At 45.3% G+C, this 27292-nt stretch overlaps 1 protein-coding gene across 6 annotated transcripts in view; it reads right to left on the bottom strand.

Moving 5' to 3' along the window:
* Positions 1-27292, bottom strand: part of ACBD5 (acyl-CoA binding domain containing 5) — a 319177-nt gene that overhangs the window by 125515 nt on the left and 166370 nt on the right. For all 6 annotated transcript variants that reach the window (XM_085631746.1, XM_085631748.1, XM_085631752.1 and 3 more), the window contains one exon: positions 12062-12168. In XM_085631746.1, the coding sequence (XP_085487872.1) occupies positions 12062-12168 (107 nt within the window). The remainder of the gene's footprint in view (positions 1-12061; positions 12169-27292) is intronic.

Genomic DNA, 27292 nt, shown 5'->3' with positions numbered 1-27292 from the left:
TCTCAGCTTCGCTGGAAACAGCAAGGAATATTGCAGGCCCTCATTCCGCAGTTCTTTTTTCACTGCCAAAAAGGAAGCCCTGTTCTTCTGGACCTCCTGCGTGTAGTCCGGGAACACCTGACTGAGCTATTGGCCACCTGAAAGGGGCCTTCCGAGCGCGCCCTCTGTATCAGTAGGTCTCTGTCCCTGTAATGCAAGAGTCTGACCACCATTGGTCTAGGAGGCGGGCGAGCTGGGACCCTGTGCGCCCGCTCCAGGGAAAAGAAGGGGGAGAGGCCCTCCGGGGCCACAGTCGTTTTAAACCAGTTCTCCATGTAGGCCACAGCGTCATCCCCTTCAACTTTTTCCGGCAGGCCCACTACCCTCACGTTGTTCCTCCGATTGCGACCTTCAGCGTCCTCCGCCCGTTTCTCCAGCGTCGCCAGACGGCCCAGGATATCAGCAAGTTTGCGTTCCGCGGTCACCGCTGCTGGTTTGAGCTCCTGGAGCAGCAACTCATTGTCCTTTACTCTGTCCGCCAGTTTGGCATGATCGGCCCTCAAGAGGCCCAGTCCAGTGGCAACCAGCGCTATGTCCTGATGCAAGGCCTCCTTGGTCGCGGTGATCGCCTCCAGGATCCCATCCAGCCATTTGTTCAGGCGCCGTTCCTGCGCCGAGCCCTCCGGGTCATCGTGGGCCCCACCAGCCGCGGCCGACAGCGCCGCCCGGCCGTGCCCGGGAGGCAAATGCGGTGCGACACCCTTAGTGGTCATCCCGCCCGCGCTAGCTCCAGTTCAGGGCACCTCTGGAAGACAAGTCGGTTCCAACTTCCGTCCACTCCAGGGAAGAGGACCCGGAGCCCGGCGCCCGCTCACCGAGATCTGTGTTCTCCTCGGGGGGGCGATCCACTTCCCCAGGGCCCAGCGGCCCGACAGCCCGGATACTCTCCGCTCCTGGCCAGCAGGTCGTCCCTCCGCCAATGCCGCCCGCTGCAGGCGCCAGTAGCCCCGTGCCTCCGTCCTCGTGCCCTCGAGCGCCACCCAGGGCAAGGGCCTTCCGCTACCCCTCGTAGCGTCAGCAACAGTGCAGGCTCACCTCATCCCTGCTCCAGCGCCGAGGGGGACCCAGCTCGATCCACCCCACTGGGCCAGCCATGCACCCGGGGGGGGGGGGGGCGCCACTCCGCAGTCGCCCGGCGTGCCGGTCCTCAGCGCTCCCCAATCCGAGTACTGCTGTCCCTTCAGGCCGCCATCACCGTCCGGCCACAATCACTGGGTGCGTCTCACCCGGCTCCGCCGCCAGCTCCCGCAGCGCGCCCGAGCCTGTCCCCTCCGCAGCCCAGCAGCCACTCCGGTCAGTCACGTCCTTCCGCAGGCGGCCGTGCCCCAGCGGGGCCGGCGACGAGGGCAGCGACTCAGCCCCCGATTCCGGTGCAGGATCCACCGCTCCCCTCACCGTCTCCGTTGTTCGCCGTTGTGTGTGGCGTCTCGCATCGCGCCTCCCTCCAGGAGCCGGACTCCCCTCACTAGGCCGCTGCGTTCCGCTACGGGGGAGGGGCGGCAGAATCCCCCGCCGCCGCCGCGGCGGAAAGCTCCTCTCACCAACGCCGGGTCCCCGGGATTGCGGACAGTGGGCGACCGGTTCCGCCCAGTCCCGCCAGCGGCGAGCCTCCCCCGCAGTCGCGAGCCTCTGTCCGGCACCAGTTAGGCTCCGCTGCTCGGGGCCGCCGCCATCTTGCTCTATGATCGCCACACGTCCCGCTCCGCGATCCGGCTCCAGCCCCTCGCCCGGGCCCCTGCCGTCTCGTTCTTGCCGTCCGCTTCGGTCCCGGCGCCCAGCGCAACAGGCTCGCGCCACCAGCGGCGCGTTTTGGCCGGTTTACAGGAGAATTATCGGGGATCAGGCACGGAGCTGCAGGCTCACGCCGCCATCCCGATCGGCGTCCAAACCACGCCAAAGATTGAAAGCCTCATCAAGCAGTTTAATCAAACAGAGGCTACAAACGAGAAAATACACGTGTGTGAAGGATTGGAACAAGGTATTGCATGTTATCCTATTAACCGTCTGAAGTATTCTCCAAGTATCTAAGTAATCTAGGTCCTTTCAAGCTCATATTTGGCAGACAACTTAGCTCCATATGGATTATCATTCAGAAATAGTGGAAAAAGCAAGACCAGGCTAAAGCACTTTCTTGGACCACATTCTGAAACTAAGATCTTATAAACCATGCAAAACTGAGCCATTGATTGATTAGGGATGTTCAAGGGAGATAGGAAATCCAATATGACCAAGATTCTAGTAAGAACATTCCTTCCAGAGAAAAAGCTTCAATCCTGTTAAAGACTAAAGACAACAAGGTGTATGCCATGTGACACAAGTAGCATGCTGCTCTATAGACAATGGGAATAATATCATACCAGGCACCACAGCTAGGAAAAAGACACACAAGTCCACATCTACCATCAGAATCTCCTTAAGAAATAGAAAGAACTCTAGCACTGTGGCTTGTGGACTCCATACCCCAAGAACTACATAAAATGTTTTCTTATGGGACATTTTGCATCTGTGGACCAGGCTCGTGCATCCTCTCATAAGAAGTCAGATCAAAATAACCTAAAGGAAAGAGTTGGTGCTCATGCATCCTCTCACAAGAAGTCAGATCAAAATAACCTAAAGGAAAGAGTTGGTATTACATTTCCAACCAATTCCGGGCCCACGCATAAGACAGAAAATTGTATCAAAACCAACTCTAATATTATAGTCCATCAGCACCACACTGGATACTAGAAGCAAGCCAGGACTGTGTAGGAAGAATTATAGAACAAACTAAAATTGGGAATCATAGAGCCTTATAAAAGGAACTAGTGTTCCACAATGATATTGCTGCCAATACCACAGAATAAATACAATTTGGTTATCCATATACTTTAGAAAAGCAATCTCTTCCTTTGACATAGACCCAATGCCCACAGCTGACATATGGTGGAAAAACTGTGTAAAGCTATATTAAAGGCTACTAATAAATTACCATCTAAAAGGAAGATTGACACAAAACTGTTTTTCCACTTCTGGAGGTCTCTAACAAATCAGTGTATTACTCTTCAACTTAAACAGACCCCTTGCCACCTTTAAAAGACTAATGGGTCGTATACTAGGTCTACACACAAATTACAGCGCAGCACATCAAGATGGCATTATCTTCAGGTCCGACTAGACATTCCACCTATGTCATCTGGAGGAGGTGCTGACTACACAAAACAGGTGCAATGGCCAACCACTCCAAAAGCATACTTGCAACATTGTTATACATGATATTTAGGTTTCTTCTTTGGGGGGTGGACTTTTAGGGCATGATTTAGAGTTCAGTGGACAGGTTGCTCCTTCACAAACGTTATGGATACCCCATCCGCCATATTACAAGTGCCACTGGATATAATACACTTGTAACACAGCGAACGGGATATCCGTCTAGTTTGTAACGGAGTCACCCATCAATCAATCAATCAATCAAAGCATTTGTAAAGCGCACTACATACCCGCGAGGGTCTCAAGGCACTGGGGGGGGGGGGGGGGTTGGGGAGGGAACACTGCTACTGTTCGAAGAGCCAGGTCTTGAGGAGTCTCCTGAAGGTTAGGAGGTCTTCGGTCTGCCGTAGGTGGATGGGGAGGGTGTTCCACGTCTTGCCGGCAAGGGGGGAGAATGATCTGCCGCCGGCGGTCACTCTTCAGATGCGGGAGACAGTGGCGAGGGCACGGTCTGTGGAGCGAAGCTGGAGGGCGGGGTTGTAGAGGCTGAGTTGGCAGTTGAGGTACACTGGTCCGGTGTCGTGGAGTGCCTTGTGTGCGTGGGTGAGGAGCTTGAATTGTATCCACTTGTTGATGGGGAGCCAGTGCAGGTCTCTCAGGTGGGGTGTGAAGTGGTTGCGGTGGGAGATGTCGAGGATCAGGCGTGCGGAGGCGTTCTGGATGTGTTGGACCCGTTTCAGGAGTTTGGCTGGGGCTCCTGCGTAGAGTGCGTTGCCGTAGTCCAGTCTATTGTTGCCGAGGGCCTGGGTGACCGTCCTTCTAGTTTCGGTGGGGATCAACTTGAAAATCCTGCGAAGCATGCGGAGGGTGTTGAAGCAGGAGGAGGAGATGGCGTTGACCTGCTTCGTCATGGAGAGTGTGGAGTCGAGGATGACCCCTAGGTTTCGTGCATGGTCGGTGGGTGTAGGGGGTGCTCCTACTGCTGACGGCCACCAGAAGTCGTCCGAGGCCGAGGGGGTGGAGCCGAGGATGAGGTCCTCCATCTTATCAGAGTTCAGCTTCAGTCGGCTGTTCCTCATCCAGTCGGCGACGGCCTTCATTCCTTCGTGAAGGTTGGTTTTGGTGGTGTGGGGGGTCCTTGGTGAGCGAGAGGATCAGCTGGGTGTCGTCAGTGTAAGAGATGATGTTTAGGTCGTGCCGTCGGGCGACGTGGGCGAGTGGTGCCATGTAGACGTTGAACAACGTTGGGATGAGCCTTGGGGTACGCCGCAGATGATCTCGGTGGCTTCGGAGCGGAAGGGGGGGGAGGCGGACGCTCTGGGTTCTCCCGGAGAGGAAGGAGGTGGTCCAGTCCAGGGCCTTCTCTTGGATTCCGACCTTATGGAGGCGTACTCTTAGTGTGCGGTGGCAGACTGTGTCGAAAGCAGCTGACAGGTCCAAGAGGATGAGGGCCGCGGTTTCTCCGCTGTCGAGCAGGATCCTGATGTCGTCGGTGGCAGCGAGGAGGGCAGTTTCGGTGCTGTGGTTGCTGCAGAACCCCGACTGGGACGGGTCCAAGATGTTGTTCTCTTCGAGGAACTGGTCAGTTGTTTGTTGACGGCCTTTTCGATGACATTCGCCGGAACGGGAGCAGGGAGATGGGTCGGAAGTTCTTGAGGTCCTTGGGGTCCGCCTTGGGTTTCTTTAGTAAGGCGTTGATCTCTGCGTGCTTCCAGCTCTCCGAGAAGGTCGCTGTCTCGAAGGAGATGTTGATGGTTTTGCGGAGGTGGGGTGCGATGGTGCTGCTGGCTTTGCTGAAGATGTGGTGTGGGCAGGGGTCTTTCGGGGATCCGGAGTGGACGGTGTTCATGATCTTGATGGTGTCGTCGTCGTTGATGTTGGTCCAGGCGGTTGGTGCGGGTGGTGGTTGTGGGAGCGGGTGTGTCGGTGGTTGCCTGGGTGGTGACGGCGTCGAAGCTGTCGTGGATGTCTGTGACACCAGGATGTCGTTGGTGTTGGAGCTGGGGTTGGAGAGTTCCTTCACGATGCTTTAGAGTCTTTGCTGTTGTGTGCGTTGTTGTCTATGCGGTATCTGAAGGCGGTCCTTTTGGCGGATCTGATGAGTTGGTGGTGACGGCGGGTGGCGTTCCTGTGGGCTGTGTAGCTTTCCGGTGTTTTTTCGCGGGTCCAGTTTTTTCCTAGTTTTCGGCAGGTTCGCTTGGAGGTCTTCGGTGACCCAGCTGTCTAGTTTGTAACGGAGTCACCCATCTAAATTAGGCCCTTAGTACCTCAAGACATCATGTTAACTGTTCATCATGTCTTGACCTACCACCAAAAAGAAAGAAAGTTCATTTTTTGTGCCCTCTTAGTTTCATATAAGGTTTATCACACAACGTTTCAGATATTAACACAGGTCACAAGCAGAGAAGGCTTGTAATTAGCGCCTCGGTTGACCATTTGTTTGCGTGTCCAGATATCTTAGTCCCACTTTTTGCTATAAGCAGATAATGTTACTGGGGTGAGACTTGGGGTGTTACTGTTGCAGGAAGGCAAGAATCAGTTGCATTCAATTGCACATTGGCAGGAAATTACTTGCAGATGACATTGTACAATAAAGGGAGAGTGTCTTGTGTGTCCAATGGGTGGTGTAACTCTCATATTTCTACCTGTTAAGAAACCATATTATGATTTAAACTGTCCACACACATCTTCATACGATGGATCAGGAACAAGGCCTCCGGTTCGGGTTTTCTGATATTTTAGTCTCTGTGGCTACTTACATGGAACAGGTCCTTACAGGTTATTGTTATTTGTGCCCTTTTCCTGTATCAGCCGTTCTTGAACCCTAGAGTGGAACTGCTGTACTGATCTTTTCTCGTATCCCACATCTGGGTGCTGTTCTCAGCCTCCTTGGTTCCAGCCCATACTCTCCTCTGTCGTCCTCCCTTACCCGATCCAACCCATCTACCAGCAATCTGACTTATACAACAAGTAGGAATTGCAAACGTTCGAGGAGTGGGCATTGGCTTGGGGCACAACAGGTGGGCAGAAGAATGAAGGGGCACCTTATCAACAAGAGGAAAGAGCTACACACACATGTATGGAAATCCCAGTTGACACACATATATTCTCTTCTGTTACAGAGCTACAACCAACAGATAAAGGTAGAACATGTATTTCAGGCTGGGAAGGAACAACGGTCCTCGCTTCATTCCAACTTTTATCCACCAATTTTCCCTTTTCAGGAAACCATCATCACCTTTAAGATAACAGATCCATTGGAAGAACAAGATCAATCAATAAACAGGACAAAGCCACAAGAGAGAATTGAGGGGGGGGGGCTGATTTCAAAGAACTATCATCTACCAAGGGAGGAGGGAAGGGCCACAGTCACCTTTCAAAAAGCTTAACACAAACACCAACATGCTTGTGAGCAGCTTTTCGAGATATAGACGAGGGAGAGCTTCCAGGCAAAAGGATTGGAACAAAACTAGTGGATCGGCAGGTATTCATGCTACAAGTCTACACCGACTCCCAGAGTCCTTTTCAAGAATATTGTAAAGGCAATGGAACGCATTAATAAAGCAACATTACGAAACTAAACTAAAAGTTGTTGGTTAGGAAGAAACATCCATTATACACATTGTTCAAACCATGGATAAAGTTTGATTGCTGGCACATATTTTGGTGGTCACATTTGTTTTATGACTTCTATATGACAAGACAGCGCTCCTAATTATATATTTTAATTGTCATGAATATTTTCTACTTCAGATAGAGCAGGAGATTAAGATATGAAATTAGTTTTGCTTTAAATCCTAATATTTTAGGAATTTATATTGACCATGGATGGCAGCAGAGCACCTAGAATTGACATGAGGTACATGTTCAGAGATGTAGGAATGTAGAAACATGGGCAAACACCTACAAAACAAACACACAGAGGGTGGGGGAAATGAGCAGTATTCGGAGATTCATTGAAGGTTGCATCACTTATGTTAAGTAAAGTGATATGACAATAACATTTTATCAAAGATTTTACACAGTGGCGGCTCCTCCGCTATGGCGGAGGAGCGTCGCCCCACTGCTTTCAAGCTGTGCGAGAAGAGGAAACATAACCTGATAATAACTTTCAGTTATTATCAGGTTATGTTTCCTTTGCAGGTGGGAGGGTGGGCAGGGCTGCTCTGCTCATGGAGCAGGGTAGAGGCGGAGTGGTTTGCCCACTCAAGGGTGCAATGACTGTTTGTTGGCCCTCTCGGACGCCCAAAGCAGTCATGCGCACTTACCTGTTCTCCATGCAGGCTGCATTACAGCCTGCTTTGAGAACATGCCCCTCCCTACAGCCCTGGCTGAGCGCTGTGTCACGGCGCTCAGACCAATCACAACGCGTTGTAATTGGCTTAGGGAAGGGAGCCTGGCTGTCTGCTTCCTGTTCCTGGAAGCGGACTCAGGAGAGCAGGAGCACAGAAGAAGCGGGATCCAGCCTCGAGGTACTTTTTTTTTTTTCCTAAACCCCCTGCGACACCCCCCTCCCGCGACACCCCCCTCGTCATACACCCCCCCACACACACCAGCGAGTCTTGCCGGCCGCCCCTGAGTTTAAAAGACCCCAAATGTCTTTAAAAAAGTTAGCGAGATTGCAGAGTGAGCAGGTAAGGTGAAGCCACACATTATTACATAGGAATCCAATTTCACTGATAGTAGTTAGAGTCTATAGAGGAGGGGCACAAAAGTGGCAGAATGGGTGAAGTGATGTGAGAAAAGTGAGATTTCGAGGTCCTACATGAAGGTTTGGATGATGGAAACAAGCCCAGAGTAATAGAGCCAAAGAAGAGAAAGCCTGTTTACACCTCTTTTCATTTCTGATTTTTAGGGGAGGGGGGATTCCATGATGATTTGGTGGTTGGAATGTTATGTTCTGCATTGTAAATGAAAATGTGTTGGCTACCTTGACTGGTATATTGGTATGTAATGCAATATAGATGATGTAGAGTGATTTGTGTTTGATGTATACTTTAAGTGGAAGCCACTGAAATATAAAAACGTCCAGACTAAAATCAAAACTCAACTTTGGCTGAAACCTCATTGACCAAATTGGGAGAATTCACCTTCAAAAATGATCTCTTTATGTTGCAAATTGAGTGTATATCACTCCAATCTTTGTTGCTTCAAATAGTCCTAACAGAATCTTACCTTGTACATATTTCATAGAATTTTCATCTAATGTAAGCCTAATGACTGTAAGAAAATTAATACAATGATCTCTTATATCTTGTGGTATTAAGTTAACTATTTCATAAAGGAAGTAAAGAATAGCTTGGATTGATTTTAAGAGGGAATTTCTTAAAAAGTCCCACTTTTTCAGACTAGACACAATGTGGGGCCACCCCCATAAGAACAACAAAGATCATGAAACAACTGAAAAAGAGATGGCGATGGTATCCTTCTCAAAACATTGCTCACAACCAATCCTGATGCAACAGAAAGCAAGCTTCAATTTTCCTTTGGTAACCCCTTCAAATTAAACACACTGACCATCTAACGCACCTAGTATAATTGTTCAGTATGTTCATGAACTTTACCACATCTTTGACTTTCTTGCACCCTCCACTCATATTATGCTTCATGGCGATTTTTAATGTGATTCAATAGCAAGATACTTATTTTTACAACTGCTCTTCAACCATTCACTGATCAATCCTCACAAGCGCCAACTCATTGTCAGGGAAACCTACAGACCTCATACTTCTGCAAACACATTATCCCCATCTAAAACACTTTTCTTAATCCATCAAAGTTCAACCAATATTTAATATACATGCATATCAATATCCAAAACACTTTTCAGCATTCTTGCCTCATTCACAACAACATCACTCAGCTCCAAAACATCTATGTCATCCAATCATGTTAAAACTAAAGAGAACCAAGCCTTTAATACAAATGATCTACTGTGCACGTTCCCCCCTTGCCATCACCAAACCTTGGACATGCTGTAACTGAGAGTAATAGAAAAAAATCCTCAGTAAGCTATTACAATACTTCACTTCTATCTCAAACCTCACACTCCTATCCACCACTCTTCTCTGCCTCGCCTCTTTTTTTCTATTATTCTGTCACATCTGCAAACAACCACCTAACTTCAAAACAGCAATGATTTTTCAACTTTTAGGCTTTAAACCATTATCTATCCCTCATCTTCCACCAACTATCATTCAGAATCTCCGCTCCACTTTTTCTTCTACATACTAGTGACTGGTCTTTAATCGCCTCACACTTGACTATTCCTTTAACAATCTTCTTAAATCTCTCCAATCTAGTTTCCATATCCTATACTCCAGAGAAACAGTACAGTTGCAGTTAACTATCTTCATCATCACAACCATCTCTCTTTGGCCCTCTAACTCTTAGGCTTCTCTCCAGCCTTCAACACAGTTGGTCATCCTAGCCTACTTTCCTCTCTAGACTCATTCATGATTGCAGACCACACACAGTAGTGGTTAAACACATGGCACTCATACTGCTCGTTTTCAGTTGCCTTGAATTCCCAAACATCAACACCCACTTCTTGAAGGCTTACATATCCATTTCCACACGGCTCTGTTGCAAGCCCGTGCCCTTTTTCACTTTACACCTCCTCCCTTGGTGACATCACCTCATTTGGGTTGTCTTATTGCTGCTGTGTTCTACTTTACCCCGGGGTGGGGGGGGGGGGGGGGGGGGTTGGGTTCATCTAATCAAAAAATACTCAAGTGAGCACTAAAAATGGACTACAGATAAAGCATGGAAAACGCTTTTCAGGAAAAAATAGTTGTTTTAAGTTTCTTTCAACTTCAAATATTTTCGAATACTACATAACATCCCCTCCTATACGATTAGCCATTCTATCCATTGAGCCTAGTGGAGGAAATGTGGTATATAAATGATGCTGAGAATCCACCCACTTCACAAATTCCTCTTAAAATAAGCTTAAATACATCTGATTAGAAATAACATTTAAATGTATGACCAGCTTCTTCTTCAACACAGGACTGAGCTAAGTGACTCGAATCTGGCACAGATGCTTTCAGGTGAGGCCCTTATAACAGAGGGTAAAATGGTGATTTCAAATATTGACAATTTAATTCTCTCTAAATTTCGAAGGATAATACTTTGAAAAGTACATTCTCTATTACAAAAATGTGAATGTGTTCTTTGTGCAGGATTTGCTTGATGTATGTTGTTGGACCTTTCTAGGTCAGCAAACCCTAGCATCACTATGGCATAGCACAGGTTAGTCTGGGAACACCAGTACACAGACTCTGTGGGCTTCATATAAGATTGCCTTTTGGGGACCACAGCTGAAAGTATGACTAAATCTCAGAGACACATACTCTATTCGCTGCCAGCTCCTGCGGTTGCAAAAAGAACAGATGATGGACGGAATGCTGAACCAATCAAACATTCACCCCTGTCACAGATCTAGGTTAAATCCATCATTTTTTTTGCACCTTACGTCTTTCCAGTTTAGACCCAGCCATATGCTAACCAGTCTTGATCCTGCTCCCCATGGGAACAGTCCAGCACGAACTGCCAGGCCCTCCCTGGACCAGAAAAAAGCATCCTGGGACTGGTTTCGGGGCGTCACCTCTTATCAACCAGGCTAGCTTGAATCTGGTGGTGTAGCGAGCACAGGACCCACGTCTGGGCATACTCTTCCCAGAAAGGAGGAGTGTAGTCCATTTATAAAGGAATTGGGTCTCCTGGGAAACAACGTCTAGGACAACCGATTGTGAGACAAAGGAAAGGAGTGTGACATTTTTCTAGTTTATCAAAGTTGGTGCAGGGAAACAGCCCCAGAAAAAGATTAGCAAGACTACATTCCCTATATAAAGCCTCCTTCCAAATCCTTGTTGAAGAAGCTCCAAGACTGGCGGATAGAGTGGTACATCCCTCTTCTTTTCCACAGGAAATGAGGGTACATTAATGGTGTGAAAGGACATGCCAAAAAGGAGGTAAAGGAGGTAGATGGTAGTCAAAGCATGTGGAGAAAAGAGGACTAACACCTGGAAGACTTGTTGGAGAAATGAAACATCCCTCCATTTTTCCACAGGCCGAATGGAATCCTGATTACCACCAAGAACGTCCAACTCTAAGAGCTCACAGGACAATGAAAGTGACCTCTTATATACAGAGAAAAAGTATAAGGGAAAGGGAAGCCTGGAGAACTAGCCTTTGCCACTGGGACTAAAAGACACTCAATTCTGTGGTGTAATGTGTAGAACGTAAGATAGATTTTAACTATTAATGGATTGTTAAGGCAAAAGAAAACATTTCATTTACAGAGTCATTTTTTTCTAGTGAAGGCCAATCCTACATTCTTGTATTTATCAAAGACTAAATGAAATGTCAATGTAGAGGCTCATCACCTCATTTGTCATCTAACTTTCCCCCTGGTTCGTGTGTGAATCCCAATGATCGGTATTTCATTTTATGAGAACTACATAAATAATACTGGAGGATTTGCTTTACATTGTTCACTTTGGAGTGAACTTATTATGTTTTTTGATTTTAGTATCCAGAATAACAGGTTACACTATTATGTTATGTTTGATCACATTCTACAGGCTTAGTATCCAAGTTTGATACACTTTTGAGCTGTTCCTCAGTATCATTGTTACATTGCCCTTTTTGTTTTTTAGAAGCTATCATCTGAAAATATATTTTGACTATATGCTTATAGAATGTTAGTTCATGGATCCAGCCCCTTTGGTCTTTTTAACATTTAATGTATATACCGTGAAGAAAACAAATACAACTGAAATAATTTATATTTGAAAAGCTCCAAAGCAATGTCACATTGAAGGTTATTTACCTCCTCTTGCCCAAACTGTTCCATAGAGTCACAGAAAACCTCGCTGTCTGAATCGCTTGTTAAGTGTTGCATTCCAGAAATGTCTTCAAGAAGCTCCTTATCAGTATCTGTAAGCAGAAAAAAAGGTATCCTTTGAGGGAGTTACCAATGGGAATCACTGGGAATTCCACTTAGTTTTGCTGCTCAAGCTCCACAAACTTAATAGGTGGACAGAGGGCCAACATATGAAAAACCTTGCCGGACTTCAGCTCCAATAACATGTGTAACTATGACAGTTTTACGGTAAGTGACTCTCAGACGTGGTTTAATGCAGAGTACAGCAAATGCTAACTTTATGTGCTCTCGAGGCATTCCTGTCGATAACGATCAAAATACTAGATACAAGACCTGTCTCCTGAGTAATATAAGGAGTAAATTCCCATGAACCCTCTTGTCCACAGTCATAATGCTTATTCCACCATACACACCCAGTTCCTCTTTCACTTCAGTTCCATTCTGTGCCCACTCTGATCCTTAATGAAGACAAATATCCCAGCTTGCCCAGTCCTACAACAGATGCTACAGTATTCCCCTTGAAAATCACCCAGTTTGCATGTGTGGGGTAGGGTAATCCTGGTGCACTTGCTTCAAAACTGCTGCATTTTTCAAGATGATACAATGCTCATAGCAGTTTCCCAAAAATGGGTAGCTAGCGGTTTCTTTTAAATAAACCATGTCTATTTTACAACAAATATTACACTCCAGTAATAGATAATGCATTGCATTCTAAAATATAACAATGTGATACCTTATATAGGAGGCAGTTCTGCATCTCTTTCTAACCAGGAGGCTTAATTCCATGCAAGTTTCAAGATGAAGATTTTAAGAAACTGTAATGTTTCCGATAGCAACAAGATAGTTTGGCTACTAGATGGTTAAGCACTTTATCTCAAATAATTTATCCAAGTACTGCTCAAAACAATTACCTTGTTATTTCTATAAGAGTTCAAAAGCTTTGTATAATTTACCTTCTCCTATGAAGTCACTGGGTTTGGTGTAGCTGGCCAGAAATTATCAAGTCTGGAATTTAAGGACGCAATAGTACTGGCCTCAGGTCACACCGGAAAAACTTTTAGTTGCCCATAGCCACAACTTGTAATTAGGGCCTTAAAATATGCACTACTTCGGTCTGACCATCAACCAATGTAGTTTCCTCTCTACCCTTCTCTAGCACAAAGAAAGTAAAATGCCATTCTCAATTTAAACAAAAAAGCAAGCGGAAAAACATGTTCTATTGCTCTTTTTAGGTTTCGCCTGAGCCAGCGCATGGGCTGCTCTGGCGAGACTTTTAGTAATGGGGCTTCAAAAAGCTCACCACACGCTTTTTGTGTGGCCTAAAGCGTGCGGTTACGCGCTCAGGCGCCATCTGGCTTTCCTCTCTCGTCATGGCTCATTAAGCGCATCGCTCGCGGGCACCCTTATGATTGCAGTGCCAGCAGTGTGTTTTTCTTTTACTTTTACAAGCACGTGTGTGGCGTGTGCTTTAAAAAAAATCAACATTAGTTATTCACTCCTGCACAGCTTTTTTTTTGCGTGTGCTTTAAAATAGTATCATTAGTTATTCAATCGTGTATGGCTCCTTATTCATTTATTTGTTCCAGCGCCAAATGAAGGCGTAGTCTTCATTTCCACATATTCTGACTTGAACGTATAGGTGTTGAAAAAGGAAAATCCTGCATGTCTGCTTTGCCTTTTCTTTCAGTGTTAATCATTTAAAAAGCATTTAGATATGATTGGAGTACTCATCCTCTGCCGCGGCTCCTCTCTGCATCCTTCTTCCCCGCACGCATCCTTTCTGTGCCTCCCTCCTCCCTCCCTCTTTCTACCCCACTCCCCCCTCGCTCTTGGTTCTGAACCTCACTCTCTACCGAGTGGGAAGCAGAAGACCCTGCCCACTTAAGGCCCTGCCAACCTCGCTTTCTCCTGCTGTACTGCTCTACTCTCGCTCTGTACCTCTAGTTCCTTCTTTCTAATTCCGTAGCCCCTCCTCCTGGCCTGTCTGGCATCTCTGCTGGGCTGCTGCGTTCCTCTGCGCCTGACAGAAGACAGGAAGCAGTACTGTTCTGTCGCTACCGCTTCCGGGGGGAATTTGTGGTCCTTAGCTGCCCGTGTTTACAGACAGGGGGATCTAGCCCAGTGTGATTGCTGCCGGCCTCGGAGATGCGGGGACTCTCCGGCTCACGGGCTCTGCTGCTGCCCCACAGCCCAGGCCTCCTTCTGCTTCTCTGCTACCATCTCTGCCTGGGCTCTGGCAGCACCGCTATGCTGCCCGCATCACAGCGTAAGGACAGGGGTGGGCAGGGCACTGGTAAAACAAAGGACTGGGCACAGCTGTAGTTCATTGAAGTAGTGCATGTGGGTTATTCAGGCACTTGTCGTCTTATTCCCGCACACCGTCAGCAGCATTCCTTGTGGTACGTGTAGGACTTTAGAAAGTGTCATGCGGGCAGTAAACTGTTCCCGGGCTGTGTTAATCACTGTATAATTTATTTAACACTTCACTCTTCTGTCGAAACCACGAAGTGTCCCTTTGCATGGTTGACAGCAAGTATGAAGTTAAGTTCCTGTGACTGTGGTTGGGGACAGCATTGATGAGCCAGCTGGCTGTTTGAGTTCTTTACAAAACCTGTGGGTCTGTGCTCTCTCTCAAAGCCAAGAGGACCAACTTGCATACTTCATTGAAGAAGAGATTAGACGCATCGTCAGGGGTAGTAAACACTATAAATGTAATTACAATTGAAAAAAATCTTCCATTACAACGGACGTTTCCATATTCTTAAACACCCTACAACTATTGGGTTTGTCCGGAGATGCCCCAGGCCACAGAGCCGTGTATAACACTCTTTCACGTGATGTTCTGTGCCCCTTGTTAGTTGTTAGACTGATATTGACATGACAGCATTATACTTCAATGATGGAATGATTAATAAAACACAAAGATTACTGTTTAGCAAGGAACGCCAAGCCTACTTCTCAGTGTTTCTAAATTGTCAGCAATGCATCTCCTTGTCCAAGTTATACCAACCTATTATAACAAGCATTGGCATAGCCAATAGGTCTCGCCTTTGGGACCTTATAAGTATTTAGTTATGCAGCACAATATCATTGGTACAACAGCATCAACTGTTGCATGGCTAAACACTTATAAGGTCCCAAAGGCGAGACCTATTGGCTATGCCAATGCTTGTTTTATCTGTGCAGTCTGCAGCTTCACACAAACAAGAGCAAAATATTTGATACACGTGTTAGCATCCTTAGCTCTCTTGTCCCTATCATAGGGACAAGGACCTTGTTATCAGTTCACCTGATAATGTCTCAAAAATATCTAAGTGATCCAATTCTGTGAAAGAAGAGCTTTTTCAATAGCACAAGGCCATCCTGGTTAACAAAAGGCTGTTTTTCTGAAAAAGTAAGTGAAGCAATGTAAAAACCAAGAGCTTGTTTCTCAACTGTCTAGCATCTACACACCTTTGCAACCAGATTATCACATTTTCCTCATTCTTTTGCTTCTCTTTTGTTATGAGTTTCGGAAGAAAGTCAACTTGCAAAGGGGTGACATCAGAACGACCAGAAGTCACCTTAAATTCATGACCCAGCACTGGGTTACCAGATTTGGATGTTGTTTCATATGTCTTCTTTCTTTCTTGTCACAATATTTTATTTGAACCGATTTAACAGGTGTCAATAAAATAAAACCTACCACAAACGTAGTTGACCTAGTCCTTGGGTGCCACACAATATTGGCTCCCTTCACATAGTCATCCAGTGCGGAGTTGAAATCACACGGTGTGAGCCAAACCGAGCTGGAAAACCTACTGAGAGTGGCTGCCCAGCTTGAATGAAGAAGACGATCTACACAGCCAATGTATATTATAGGCATCTAATCCTTCGCAGGACATTGATGGCAGCTTCAGAAGCTTTTTTTAAATTGATTTTTTTGGGTGGCGAGGGAGTGGCCGGGGGTTGAGGATGTAAGTGCAATATAGGCAGTGGTGGTTGGCACAAAGACCTGTCCCATTCAAGGTCCCACCCACTAATCACACAGAAGATATTTCTTAGAATTTGCCTGGTCTCGACTTAGCTACTGTTAGCTTACTTTGTTGGTAACTTAGACACCTCCTTTAAGGAAGGACACTCGTTTCTCCTGCAAAAAGTTAATTGACCTGCTTATAGAAAAAAAAAAATCACCTCCTTGCGCATCAATAACTGCTACCACATCAGCATTCCTTATTTCATAGCCCATATGCTAGAAATAAATGTAGTCATATAGTCGTTAGATATCTCAAGAAGCACAATCTGTTATATGGACTGGAATATGGCTTATGTCCATTTCACCTCTGTAAGAGGGTTCTCCTAGATTGTCTGTGATGTAATCAATTAACCTCTCTTACTGCAAAAGGTCGGAATTGTTTGCAGTAGCAGCAGGCCACATTGTGTTCTATTTTCAGTGCTTCTTGGCTAATGGTGCCAAACAGTAGACACTGGCTTGTTTTCCACATTTTCATTGATATGTGTGCAGACCGATATAACACCTAGATGTGTTGCTTATCTAAGATCAAGAAATGAATGAGGCGACATTGGGTCCACTTAAAAAGGCCAACATGAAAATCATTATCTCTGGATCCAAGCTTAATGTGGTCCCATTTCAAATCACTTCCCTTATTCTTTGAGATTGCCCCAGTTTTCAGGGATACAGTCAAAGATTTAGGTGTTTAACTGTACTGCCTAGCTACCTTTCACCTGCATACTTGATATTGTCAAGGGGTCCTATATTCAAAGTTACAGTTTGAGTAAAGTCTGGACTTTTATTATTCAAAATAAAGTGAGCTATGAGTCAAAGCTCTAATAAATCCACCTACTGTAACAAGCTATCGCTTGTAAAATTCAGATGTCTGATGTGTAAAAGGCATTAAAGGACAAATACGTCTCTAGCTCGATGAGATCTACAACTCTTTCAAATCATGTTCAAAATAGTCTGCCTGGTTCATAAGGATTAGTTACTTACCTGTAATCCTAGTTCTCTTCCAGGGGTATCCTCATCAAAGTCATAAGCACTAGAATATTCCCGCCTCTGCACGATATATAAATAATAAATAGCATAAAAGTAAATGCAGCCTTTTATAACCAGATATATATATATATATATTACCTACTGGCGGTCGCCAGTAGGTAGTTATAGTTAGGACCACGTTTCCATAGGAAATCCGCAACATTCTATTTTGAATAACTTTGGCGCCGGTCGACGAATCCTCGCGAATTTTTTAAAATAGGTGGGGCGCTACGCTCCGCTCCTACCCTGAAAGTCTCGGGGGGATTCGTCAAGCGGGGGCTGAGATAAAAGGGGGGTCCCAAAACGCGTTTTTCCCATGCATTTTTCCATAGGACCTTTAGACAGGGCTACAGCCCGAACGGCTGAACAGAATTACTAGAAATTTGGCAGAGAAGTAGTCCTCAGGTCAAGGAAGTGCCTTTTGTAGGTTTGGTGTAAATCTGTTCAGTAGATTCTGAGAAAATAGCCTTTAAATCAATATATATATCTGAGCCAGCTTACGGTGCGCTTACGGTACGCTTACCGTACGCGTGCGGTGGCGTGCGCGAGCGCGATTCTGATTGGCTCTTAGATCTTAGTAAACATTCGAATCGGCCGAAACCAGGAAGCGGCGGCCGCCATTTTCTCTCTCGCACTGAGAGTGATGTTTAAAATATAAAGCACAAAAACTAGTAAAGGGGCTGTTTAGACAGCTCCCACACACATAGCCATGTTGAGGGAGTCCCCAAAGATCCCCCAAGGCCAAAAACGGAATTTTTATTTTTTCGCTAATTTCGCCGATTACACTTACCGTACGCGTACGGTAAAAAAATATATAAAAAAATAAATAATCCACAATCTCCCCACCCCGTGTGCAATTGGTGCCCGAAGTGCACCAATTGGGCACGGCTTATTAGTTATTAGATAAACAAAAATATTAAAAATAAAAATAATAAAAAAAAAAATTATCCACGATCTCTCCACCCCGTGTGCAAATGGTGCCTGAAGGGCACCATTTTTGCATGGCTTATATTATATAAGAAAAATTAAAACATTACCTTTCAAAACGAAGTGCACCGCGTGCCCACCGTGCGTGCACGGCACTAACTGCGTAAAGTGGGCGCGCGGTGCACGAAGCGCACCGCGTGCTCACTGTGCGCGCACGGTGCGCGAAGCGCACCGTGCGCGCACGGAACGAACTGCGTTAAGTGGGCGCGCACGCCACGAATGGCGTAAAGTAACTTAGCATTTAAAAAAACGTACAAATTCACTGAAAAAACCATAGGTTTCACACACGTTATAGTTAGGAATTAGCATTTAAAAAACCTTGCAAATTCACTGAAAAAACCATAGGTTTCACACATGTTATAGTTAGCGGAAATTTTACTGATAAAAAACCAATGAAATTCCCCCGTTATAGTTAGTGCAGGCAACTATAACTCACGCGACCGCAATCTTCTGCTGATGACATATGTGTCTTTATGAAAAAAAAATATTTGTAATATATGTATAGCTAAAAATGTATGGAAGAAGACATGGGCAAATAAGTGTCTAAATACAGTATTAGCATCAGCAGAGGATTGCGGTCGCGTGAGTTATAGTTGCCTGCACTAACTATAACGGGGGAATTTCATTGTTTTTTTTATCAGTAAAATTTCCGCTAACTATAACATGTGTGAAACCTATGGTTTTTTCAGTGAATATATATATATATATATATATATATATATATATATATATATATATATATATATATATATATATATCAAACTATAGGTATACTCCTTTCAGGAAATAAACATCCAGCACTCCGGTGAAAGAATGGGCACTCGGTCTTTATTTTCAAACAACGAGGTATCACATCAACGCGTTTCAGCAGACTCGCGCTGCCTTGTTCACGATGTTTTGTGCCATACTTTTTTTCATTAAAATACATTTCATTAAGTGATTGACAACAACGAGGGACTCGACTTTCATATTCCCCAGCTCTGTATAATGCACTTTGGCCGCCATCTTGTAACATGTTCATTCCAATTTATTTTACATGTTTTTTTAGTACGATTTATACTCAATTTGCACATATTGCTGTATTACATGGCTCAATGACTACAGCTATTTCTTATGTTTCCGCGCAGGATACCTCCTTGCGTATATTTGACAATAGCTAATTAAAAATCAGAGTCTGTCATACAATTTTAAAAGATTTAAATTTCTTCAACATGCTAGTGCAAATGGTATTAATCTTCAGGAAGTGAATTCGGCAAGTGCCTTTTTAACATTTTCTTATAAAATTCAGTAATTCAAAGTGCTAGTGCTTACTGTGCAAATTACGCATTCTAAAGTGCCAGTGCTAGTTTTGTTTTAAAGAATTTCACAAAAGTTAATAATCAAAGGTGCTAATGCCTATTGTGCAAATAACGCAGAGAAACCCTTTCCTAATGTATACAAGTTCATGATCTATATACCTGTATGAATTTATCAAGAACAATTCTTTTAATCAAAATTCTCATGACAATCCTAAAGTGCAAGTGCTTATGTAAACTTAGACATTTCTCAATCACAGTATCCATTTTTACTTTCTCAGCTTAGTTCCATATAGGATAGGGATTAATATCACACGTATATACATATCCATAAATATTAAAATCATATTTGATATTTCTATACAGAGCAGTTATCTTTGTCGAGTTACCCTCTATATTGATTGTTTTTTCACTAACAAAAGTAATGATAGCAAGAATTTCTCATTTCTTATCTCTTCGAGCATTTCAAGACAAACACGTATACAAATCCTCATCCACATTCAACCCTTGCGGTTCTTTGCAATTAAATTCTAGGATAAAAAATGTTTCCAACCTCCTTAGTTCCTTTTCCCTGTCCCCTCCCCTCTTTCTCCTCGGGACTTCCGCTATACAGGAATATTTCAAAAATATCGGGTTACTCTGGTGATGGGATTCAAAATGACGTGCTATAGGATATGTTCTGTCTTGATTAACAATAGCTCTCCTGTGCTGTAAAATTCGTTTATACACAGGAAGGGTTGTACTCCCTATATATATTTTGGGGCACGGGCATCGCAGCAGGTAAACAACATAGCTAGATTTACAGGTCAAAAAACTCTTAATAACAATAGTTTTATTAAAAAAAGTTTTAAAATCAGTGCAATTCATGCCATGCTGGCATGCTTTGCATTTTGGGCATTTTCTAAAACCTGGTTTTTGATGTAACCAGGTTGGAGCTCGCCCTTTCTCTTCCTGATATTCGCTCCGCACAACTAGATCCTTTAGCGATTTTGATTTTTTATAGGTGATGTCCGGGTGTTTTTTCATTTTAGAACCTATTACGGGATCGTTTCTTACCAGATGCCAATGTTTGTTTAAGATAGATCTTATTTCTTTATGTTTTTCATTGAATGTTGTTATGAATCTAGAATTAAGTTGGTTCTTGTCTCCCTCTCTCTGTAGTTTTCTCTGTTTTGTTCTTGATGGTTCAAACAGGATTTTTTGTCTATCAAGGTCTCTTGCCTTAGATGCAGCTCCTTTTATTACAACTGGAGAGTACCCCCTTTGAATGAATCTACGGGTCATCTCACTCTCAATTTTATCATATTCAGCTTGATTGCTGCATGCTCTCCTTGCTCTATAGAATTCCCCGAAGGGAATGCTCCTAATTAACGCAAAAGGATGAGCACTCCCCGCGTGAAGAACTGTATTCCCGGCAGTAGCCTTGCGGAACACTGAAGTCTCCAACTTCCCTCCCATCGGTTTAACCCGGATGTCAAGAAAGTCTATAGTTGTTTTGCTGTGGTGTCCTACGAATTCTAGGTTAATTGTATTCTGATTCAGATCACTGATGAATAATTCTATGTCTGTCTCCGTGCCCTGCCACAACACGAAGACATCATCAATGAATCTAACCCACAGTAATATGTTTTCTGACCAGTGCTCCAATGGACTGCTTCTGAGCACCTGTTCCTCCCACCAGCCAAGATGTAAATTCGCATAGCTGGGGGCGAAACAGGTGCCCATCGCAGTCCCCTGTTCCTGTTGAAAAAGTTCATCATTGAATAGAAATATATTCTTGGTTAAACACCATTCCATTAGTTCCAAAATCATTTTGTTGTGCTCCAGGAGTCGAATTGGTCTCCTGCTTAGGTAATATTCAGTTGCCTTTAAACCATCTATGTGTCTTATGCTGGTGTACAATGTTGCAATGTCCAGTGTCAGGAGCAGCATGTTCTCTTCATCCCAATGTACATCGAAAATGCACTTTAAAAAATCCGTTGAGTCTTTAATATATGAAGATAAGGATCTTACAATCGGATTTAAAAAATAATCAATATAACGTGATGCATTCTCGAAGAGGCTTCCACATGATGAAATAATTGGTCTCCCCGGTGGACTGGTGAGACTCTTATGCACCTTGGGGAGCATATAAAACACCGGGATCACTGGTTTATCTTTTTTGATGAATTTATACTCGTCCCAACTCAACAAGCCTTTATCTTTCCACTCATCCAACCTCATGAAGAATAGTTCCTTTGTTTTCTCATATTCTTTCATATTTATTCGGATGTAACAGTTACTATTGTTCAGTTGATTGAGGGCTTCTTTTTTATATAGTTCCTTCCCCCACAGAACAATATTCCCTCCCTTGTCCGAGGGTTTAATTAATACTCCCTCTTCTTTCTGGAGTTTGTTCACTGTCTTGTAAAAAAGCGCTTTTTTCGGACACATTCTCTTTTTCTTCTGATTGGCAACAATGTACAACTGTTTTAAGTCTTTGGTTACATTTTCCCCGAAAATATCGAGGTTATCTTTCATAGATTGGGGCAAAAATCTCGATGGTGGCCGAAATGGAGTATGGTCTTCCTTATTCATCCCTGTATATATATATATATATATATTTTTTTTTTCAACACACCAGGTTGCCCTGCATAGAAACGCCAACACAGATGGAAATTTTCCTTCATTTATTGTGGGCAGCAGACACAGCGTATTTACCCAACCAACAGAAGCGCCATACGCGTTTCGGGCTCCATGCCCTTGATCACTGGCTGTGCTCAAAGTCCCGACAGCTGTGTGGACTAAACACCGTTTGGTCCCACCCTCATGGGATTTCATGCCACAATGCTTTCTGGGTCAGGTAGTCCGTAACTCTTCCAAAGTGGATGCTTAAAGGGTCTTTGTGCAACAAACTGTTATCCCCAAGTGGGTACTGTGGAGGGGAAACACCAAAGTATCTGCAAATGTCCTTTTCCCACAATACCGGCTCTCCATCTCCTCAAAGCGCCCGTATTATCAGGCGCTGCGGTCCGCTGGATATGCGGCAGGGCGTTTCCGCGGCGAGGTGCGCCGCAATTAAATTTTCAAAACACCAGGTTGCCCTGCATAGAAACGCCAACACAGATGAAAATTTTCCTTCATTTATTGTGGGCAGCAGACACAGCGTATTTACCCAACCAACAGAAGTGCCATACGCGTTTCGGGCTCCATGCCCTTGATCACTGGCTGTGCTCAAAGTCCCGACAGCTGTGTGGACTAAATACCGTTTGGTCCCACCCTCATGGGATTTCATGCCACAATGCTTTCTGGGTCAGGTAGTCGTAACTCTTCCGAAGTGGATGCTTAAAGGGTCTTTGTGCAACAAACTGTTATCCCCAAGTGGGTACTGTGGAGGGGAGACACCAAAGTATCTGCAAATGTCCTTTTCCCACAATACCGGCTCTCCATCTCCTCAAAGCGCCCGTATTATCAGGCGCTGCGGTCCGCTGGATATGCACAATCATATATGTGATAAACATATATATATGATAAACACACACACACACATATATATATATATATATATATATATATCCTGCTCTTACTCCGTCTTAGTCCCTGCACTCGCGATCGGGTGCTTTCATGCACGGTGACAGAAACCGTGCGGATTCCAAATCCCAAGCTCGTGGCAAAAACACCAGCACTCACAAGAACGCTCCTTTCAGATATTTATTTGAAAGGTTTAACACACTCACTAGACGCGTTTCGGCTTGCCGCCTTTGTATATATATATATATATATATATAAATAATAAATAACATAAAAGTAAATGCAGCCTTTCATAACCAGAGCTGAATAATGCTGTAAGAACTCTCCTGTATACCACAAATACAATATGCAATATAGACAATATATCACAAAAAATAGGAAAGAAAACAGCAGTAGAGCATGTTTGAAACTGTTTTAATGCTTAGCATTTAGCCCCAATCCTCAGATAGGACTGAAAGCATTAACAGCTCACAGGCTGCATTGTAGAAAGACACAGCCTAGAAAGGCTAGAAAGCTAACTCTTAGCAACACAGAAGAAACTGGCACCGTGCCTTTAAGGCAGCCATGACCCCCAGCCTCCCATCATGCCTCAGGGGTGACAGTTGGGTCAGTTGTTCTTTGCGGTGACACAAAGCCATAACACAAAGAGTTGACAATTCCTTTAAAAAAATCAAGATCCTTTGCCCGGGGAGGTGGGAGGGTTGCTCATGACTTTGATGAGGATACCCCTGGAAGAGAACTAGGATTACAGGTAAGTAACTAATCCTTCTCTTCCAGGGGATCCTCATCTTATAGTCATAAACACTAGAATAGCGAGCCTCACCTCATCCGCTGCGGGCAAAGGAAAAATAATTAACAATCAAGCTCAGACAACTAAACTTGATAATTCAGACATTTCTGTTATCTGAACAGATTTCTCAAGGAGGCCTGGCCTACTTGAGTATCTGCCCTGGAGTCGGATTCAAGACAATAATGCCTTGTGAACGTATGCACCGATCTCTAGGTTGCTGCCTTGCAAATTTCTGCCATTGGAACATCATGCAAGAAAGCTACTGTAGCTGCTTTTCCCCTAGGGGAGTGTGCTTTAGGTGACAACAATAGGGGCTTATTCGCCAGCTGGTAGGCCAATTTTATACAAGACACTATCCATCTGGAAATTGATCTCTTGGTAGCTGGAAAACCTGTTCTCATGGAACCATAATTTAAAAACAATTGGTCTGATTTTCTGATGACCTTAGTTCCCTCTAGGTAGAATTTAAGCACCCTCCTAAGGTCTAATGAATGGAGTGACCTCTCTGCATGAGTTGCGGGATTGGGAAAAAAGGATGGCAAAGAAATTGTTTGATTAATATGAAAATCAGATACCACTTTTGGCAGAAAAGCAGGGCGAGTCCTCAATACTACTCTGTTGTGGTGAAAGACAGTATAGGGCTCTTTGGAAGATAGCGCTGGGATTTCGCTTACTCTACGCGCCGATGTAATCGCGACTAAGAAAGCGGTCTTCCATGTCAAATGTTGCAGCGTGGATTTATGGATGGGCTCGAAAGGAGGACCCATCAACTTAGAGAGGACCAGATTCAACTCCCAAGGAGGAGAAGGAGGTCGAACAGGGGGATAAACCTTCTTCAACCCCTGTAGGCAATCCTTTACCACCTGCAGTTGAAAAGAGGAAGGCTGGCTTGGAGACTTTCTATAGGGCGTAATAGCCGCTAAATGTACTCTGATTGATGAATATTTCAACCCTGATTGAGCCAAGTACAGGAGGTAAGGCAGAATAACCTCCTCCTGCCCTGTGGTTGGATTAAAGTTATTACGAGTGCACCACAGGCAGAATCGCTCCCACTTAAAAAATACGAAGCCCTTGTAGAAGGTCTCTTTGCTTCCTTTAGTATGCGCATACAGTCCTGCGGCAAGTTCAAATGTCCATATTGCAGGACCTCAGGTGCCAAGCTGCCAAGTTCAGTGAGGGAAGGTTGGGATGTAGGATCTTCCCGTCCATCTTGGTTAGCAGATCCGACCTGCACGGCAGCCTCTTGTGGGGGTACACCGACAGTTGTAACAGATCCGGGTACCACCATTGTCGAGGCCAGTCCGGGGCTATCAGGATCAGGAGAGGCGACTCTGGAGGCACCCTAGGTTACCGCATTGGAACTTCCGGGGCAGATCTGTAGCCCCCGCCCCAGATGGTCATCACCCGGCACAGCTTGGACCCAGACGTTTGCGGGTTCGACGTCAAGGACACGAATAATCCGTGTTCCTTTTTTCCATTGTTTTTGGGATTATAGGTTACTCCCCTCTTTTTCCTGAATCCCTTTCCCTTACTTTTTAATCACCACCTTGGTCCTGACGAAGCGCTAGGATCCACTAGGGACCGCGGGCAGCGCGAAACATGTTGACCACCCTTTCTACACCCTCTCTCTCATTTTAACCATCACTCCAACGGGTCGAGAGCAGTGGGACGTATTTACATCCAGTTTCCCCTACTCAGAGTATCAATCTAACACTATCCCCCGTTACTTTTTAGTAGATCCTTTGGACCCACCAATAAATTGTTAGGGTACCACAAGGTCTTTTTAGCTCTATCACGACACCGTCCTCCCCCCTTCCCCACACACCCGCACGCACAACTACGGCGACTCCATCAAAAAATCTCCGACAGAGAGCCCTTCCAAGGGCCCGTGAGGGACTGCAGCGCCACCCCCACGAGGAGCACCGCCCGATGATGATGCTTTGCACCCGCAAGGGTGTGTGAGGGCACTTCTAGTACCATCCAGGAGTATCTGGTCTCCATTACACTATCACTCTCGAACCTCATCCACTACTTTCCCCCTGCCCTATCTCTCCCCCCTCTCACAGTAGACCATATTGGCACTGTTTTGTTTAGGAACTGTTACCTTATTTTGTACGTCTATCAGGATCATTGACATGTTGGACCGGATGAGCTTGGACACCACCTTCGGTATCAGAGGCAGGGGAGGAAAGGCGTAAGCAAATATTCCGGAACAGTCCATCAAAAGAACATTCCCCTTCGTCCCCGGACGGTGGAACCTGGAGGCGAAGGCGTGGCATTTTTTGTTTAGATCGTCTGCGAACAGATCTATGGAAGGCTTGCCCCACTGACGGAAAATGTCTGTCACTACCTCGTCGTTTAGCACCCAGTCTGGCTGATCTTCGAAGTGCCGACTGAGCGCGTCCGCTCGCACGTTTCGCTCCCCTGGAAGGTGCACTGCTATGACGGAGAGGCCTCGGGCTAGAACACAATGCCATATCTTTAGAGCTTCCAGGGAGAGAGGACGAGAGCGCGTACCACCCTGTTTGTTGAGGTAATACATGGTGGTCGTGTTGTCTGTCTGGACGAGGACTGAGTTGGACATGATCGAAGGCCGAAAAGCTTTCAGGGCTAGATGCACAGCCCGCAGCTCTAACATGTTTATGTGGTAGGATTGCTCCTTGAGAGACCACCGACCTTGCATTTCCAGGCAATCCATGTGCGCCCCCCATCCTTGAAGCGATGCATCCGTTACCAAGGACTGGGTAGGCACAGGTTGGTGAAAAGGGACTCCCAGTAGGAGGTTCCGTGGACGAGTCCACCACCGAACAGATGTCTTTGCTGTTTGTGAAAGCACAACCCGGTCTTCCCAGAAACCGGTAGTCTGGTCCCACTTGTCCTCCAGATGTTGTTGTAGAGGCCTCATTCTCAGCCTGGCGTTGGGAATGAGGAATATGCAAGATGCCATTGACCCCAATAGGGACGCTACTTGCCGGATCGTCGGGCGGGTGGTCTGGAGAAGAACTTCGCACTTCTGCCGAATTGATAAAATTTTCTGCTCCGAAGGAAACGCTTTTCCTAGGTTTGTGTCTAGGACGGAGCCTAGGTAATGGATCACTTGTGTCGGCTGGTAAACTGATTTTTCCATATTTACATGCAGGCCTAGCTTGCGAAGCAGAGCCAGGCACACTTGTAAGTCGCTCTTTACCTGCTGAGGAGATGGTCCTTTCAAGAGCCAATCGTCCAAGTATGGGTATACGAACAGCCCTGTTCTGTAAAGAGCTGCCGCTACCACCGCCATGCACTTGGTAAAGACTCGTGGGGCATATTTTAGCCCGAAGGGTAACACTCTGGATTGGTAGTGATTGTTGCCGACCATGAATCGCAGGAATTTGCGATGACGAGGAGTCACAGGAATGTGGAAGTACGCACCCTGGAGGTCCACCGAGCACATCCAGTCCCCTGCTTGCAGATGTGGACATATTTGATGAAGCGCCAGCATGCAAAATTTTTCTTTTAAAATGAGCTTGTTTAGAGACCGCAGGTCCAGGATTGGCCTGAACTTGTGCTCCTGCTCTCTT

Source organism: Triturus cristatus, chromosome 10 (genome assembly GCF_964204655.1).
Source record: "Triturus cristatus chromosome 10, aTriCri1.1, whole genome shotgun sequence".
Taxonomy (NCBI): Eukaryota; Metazoa; Chordata; class Amphibia; order Caudata; family Salamandridae; genus Triturus; species Triturus cristatus.
The sequence above is the reverse complement of the archived record's forward strand: the minus strand, read 5'-3'. Positions and strand labels throughout refer to the sequence as shown.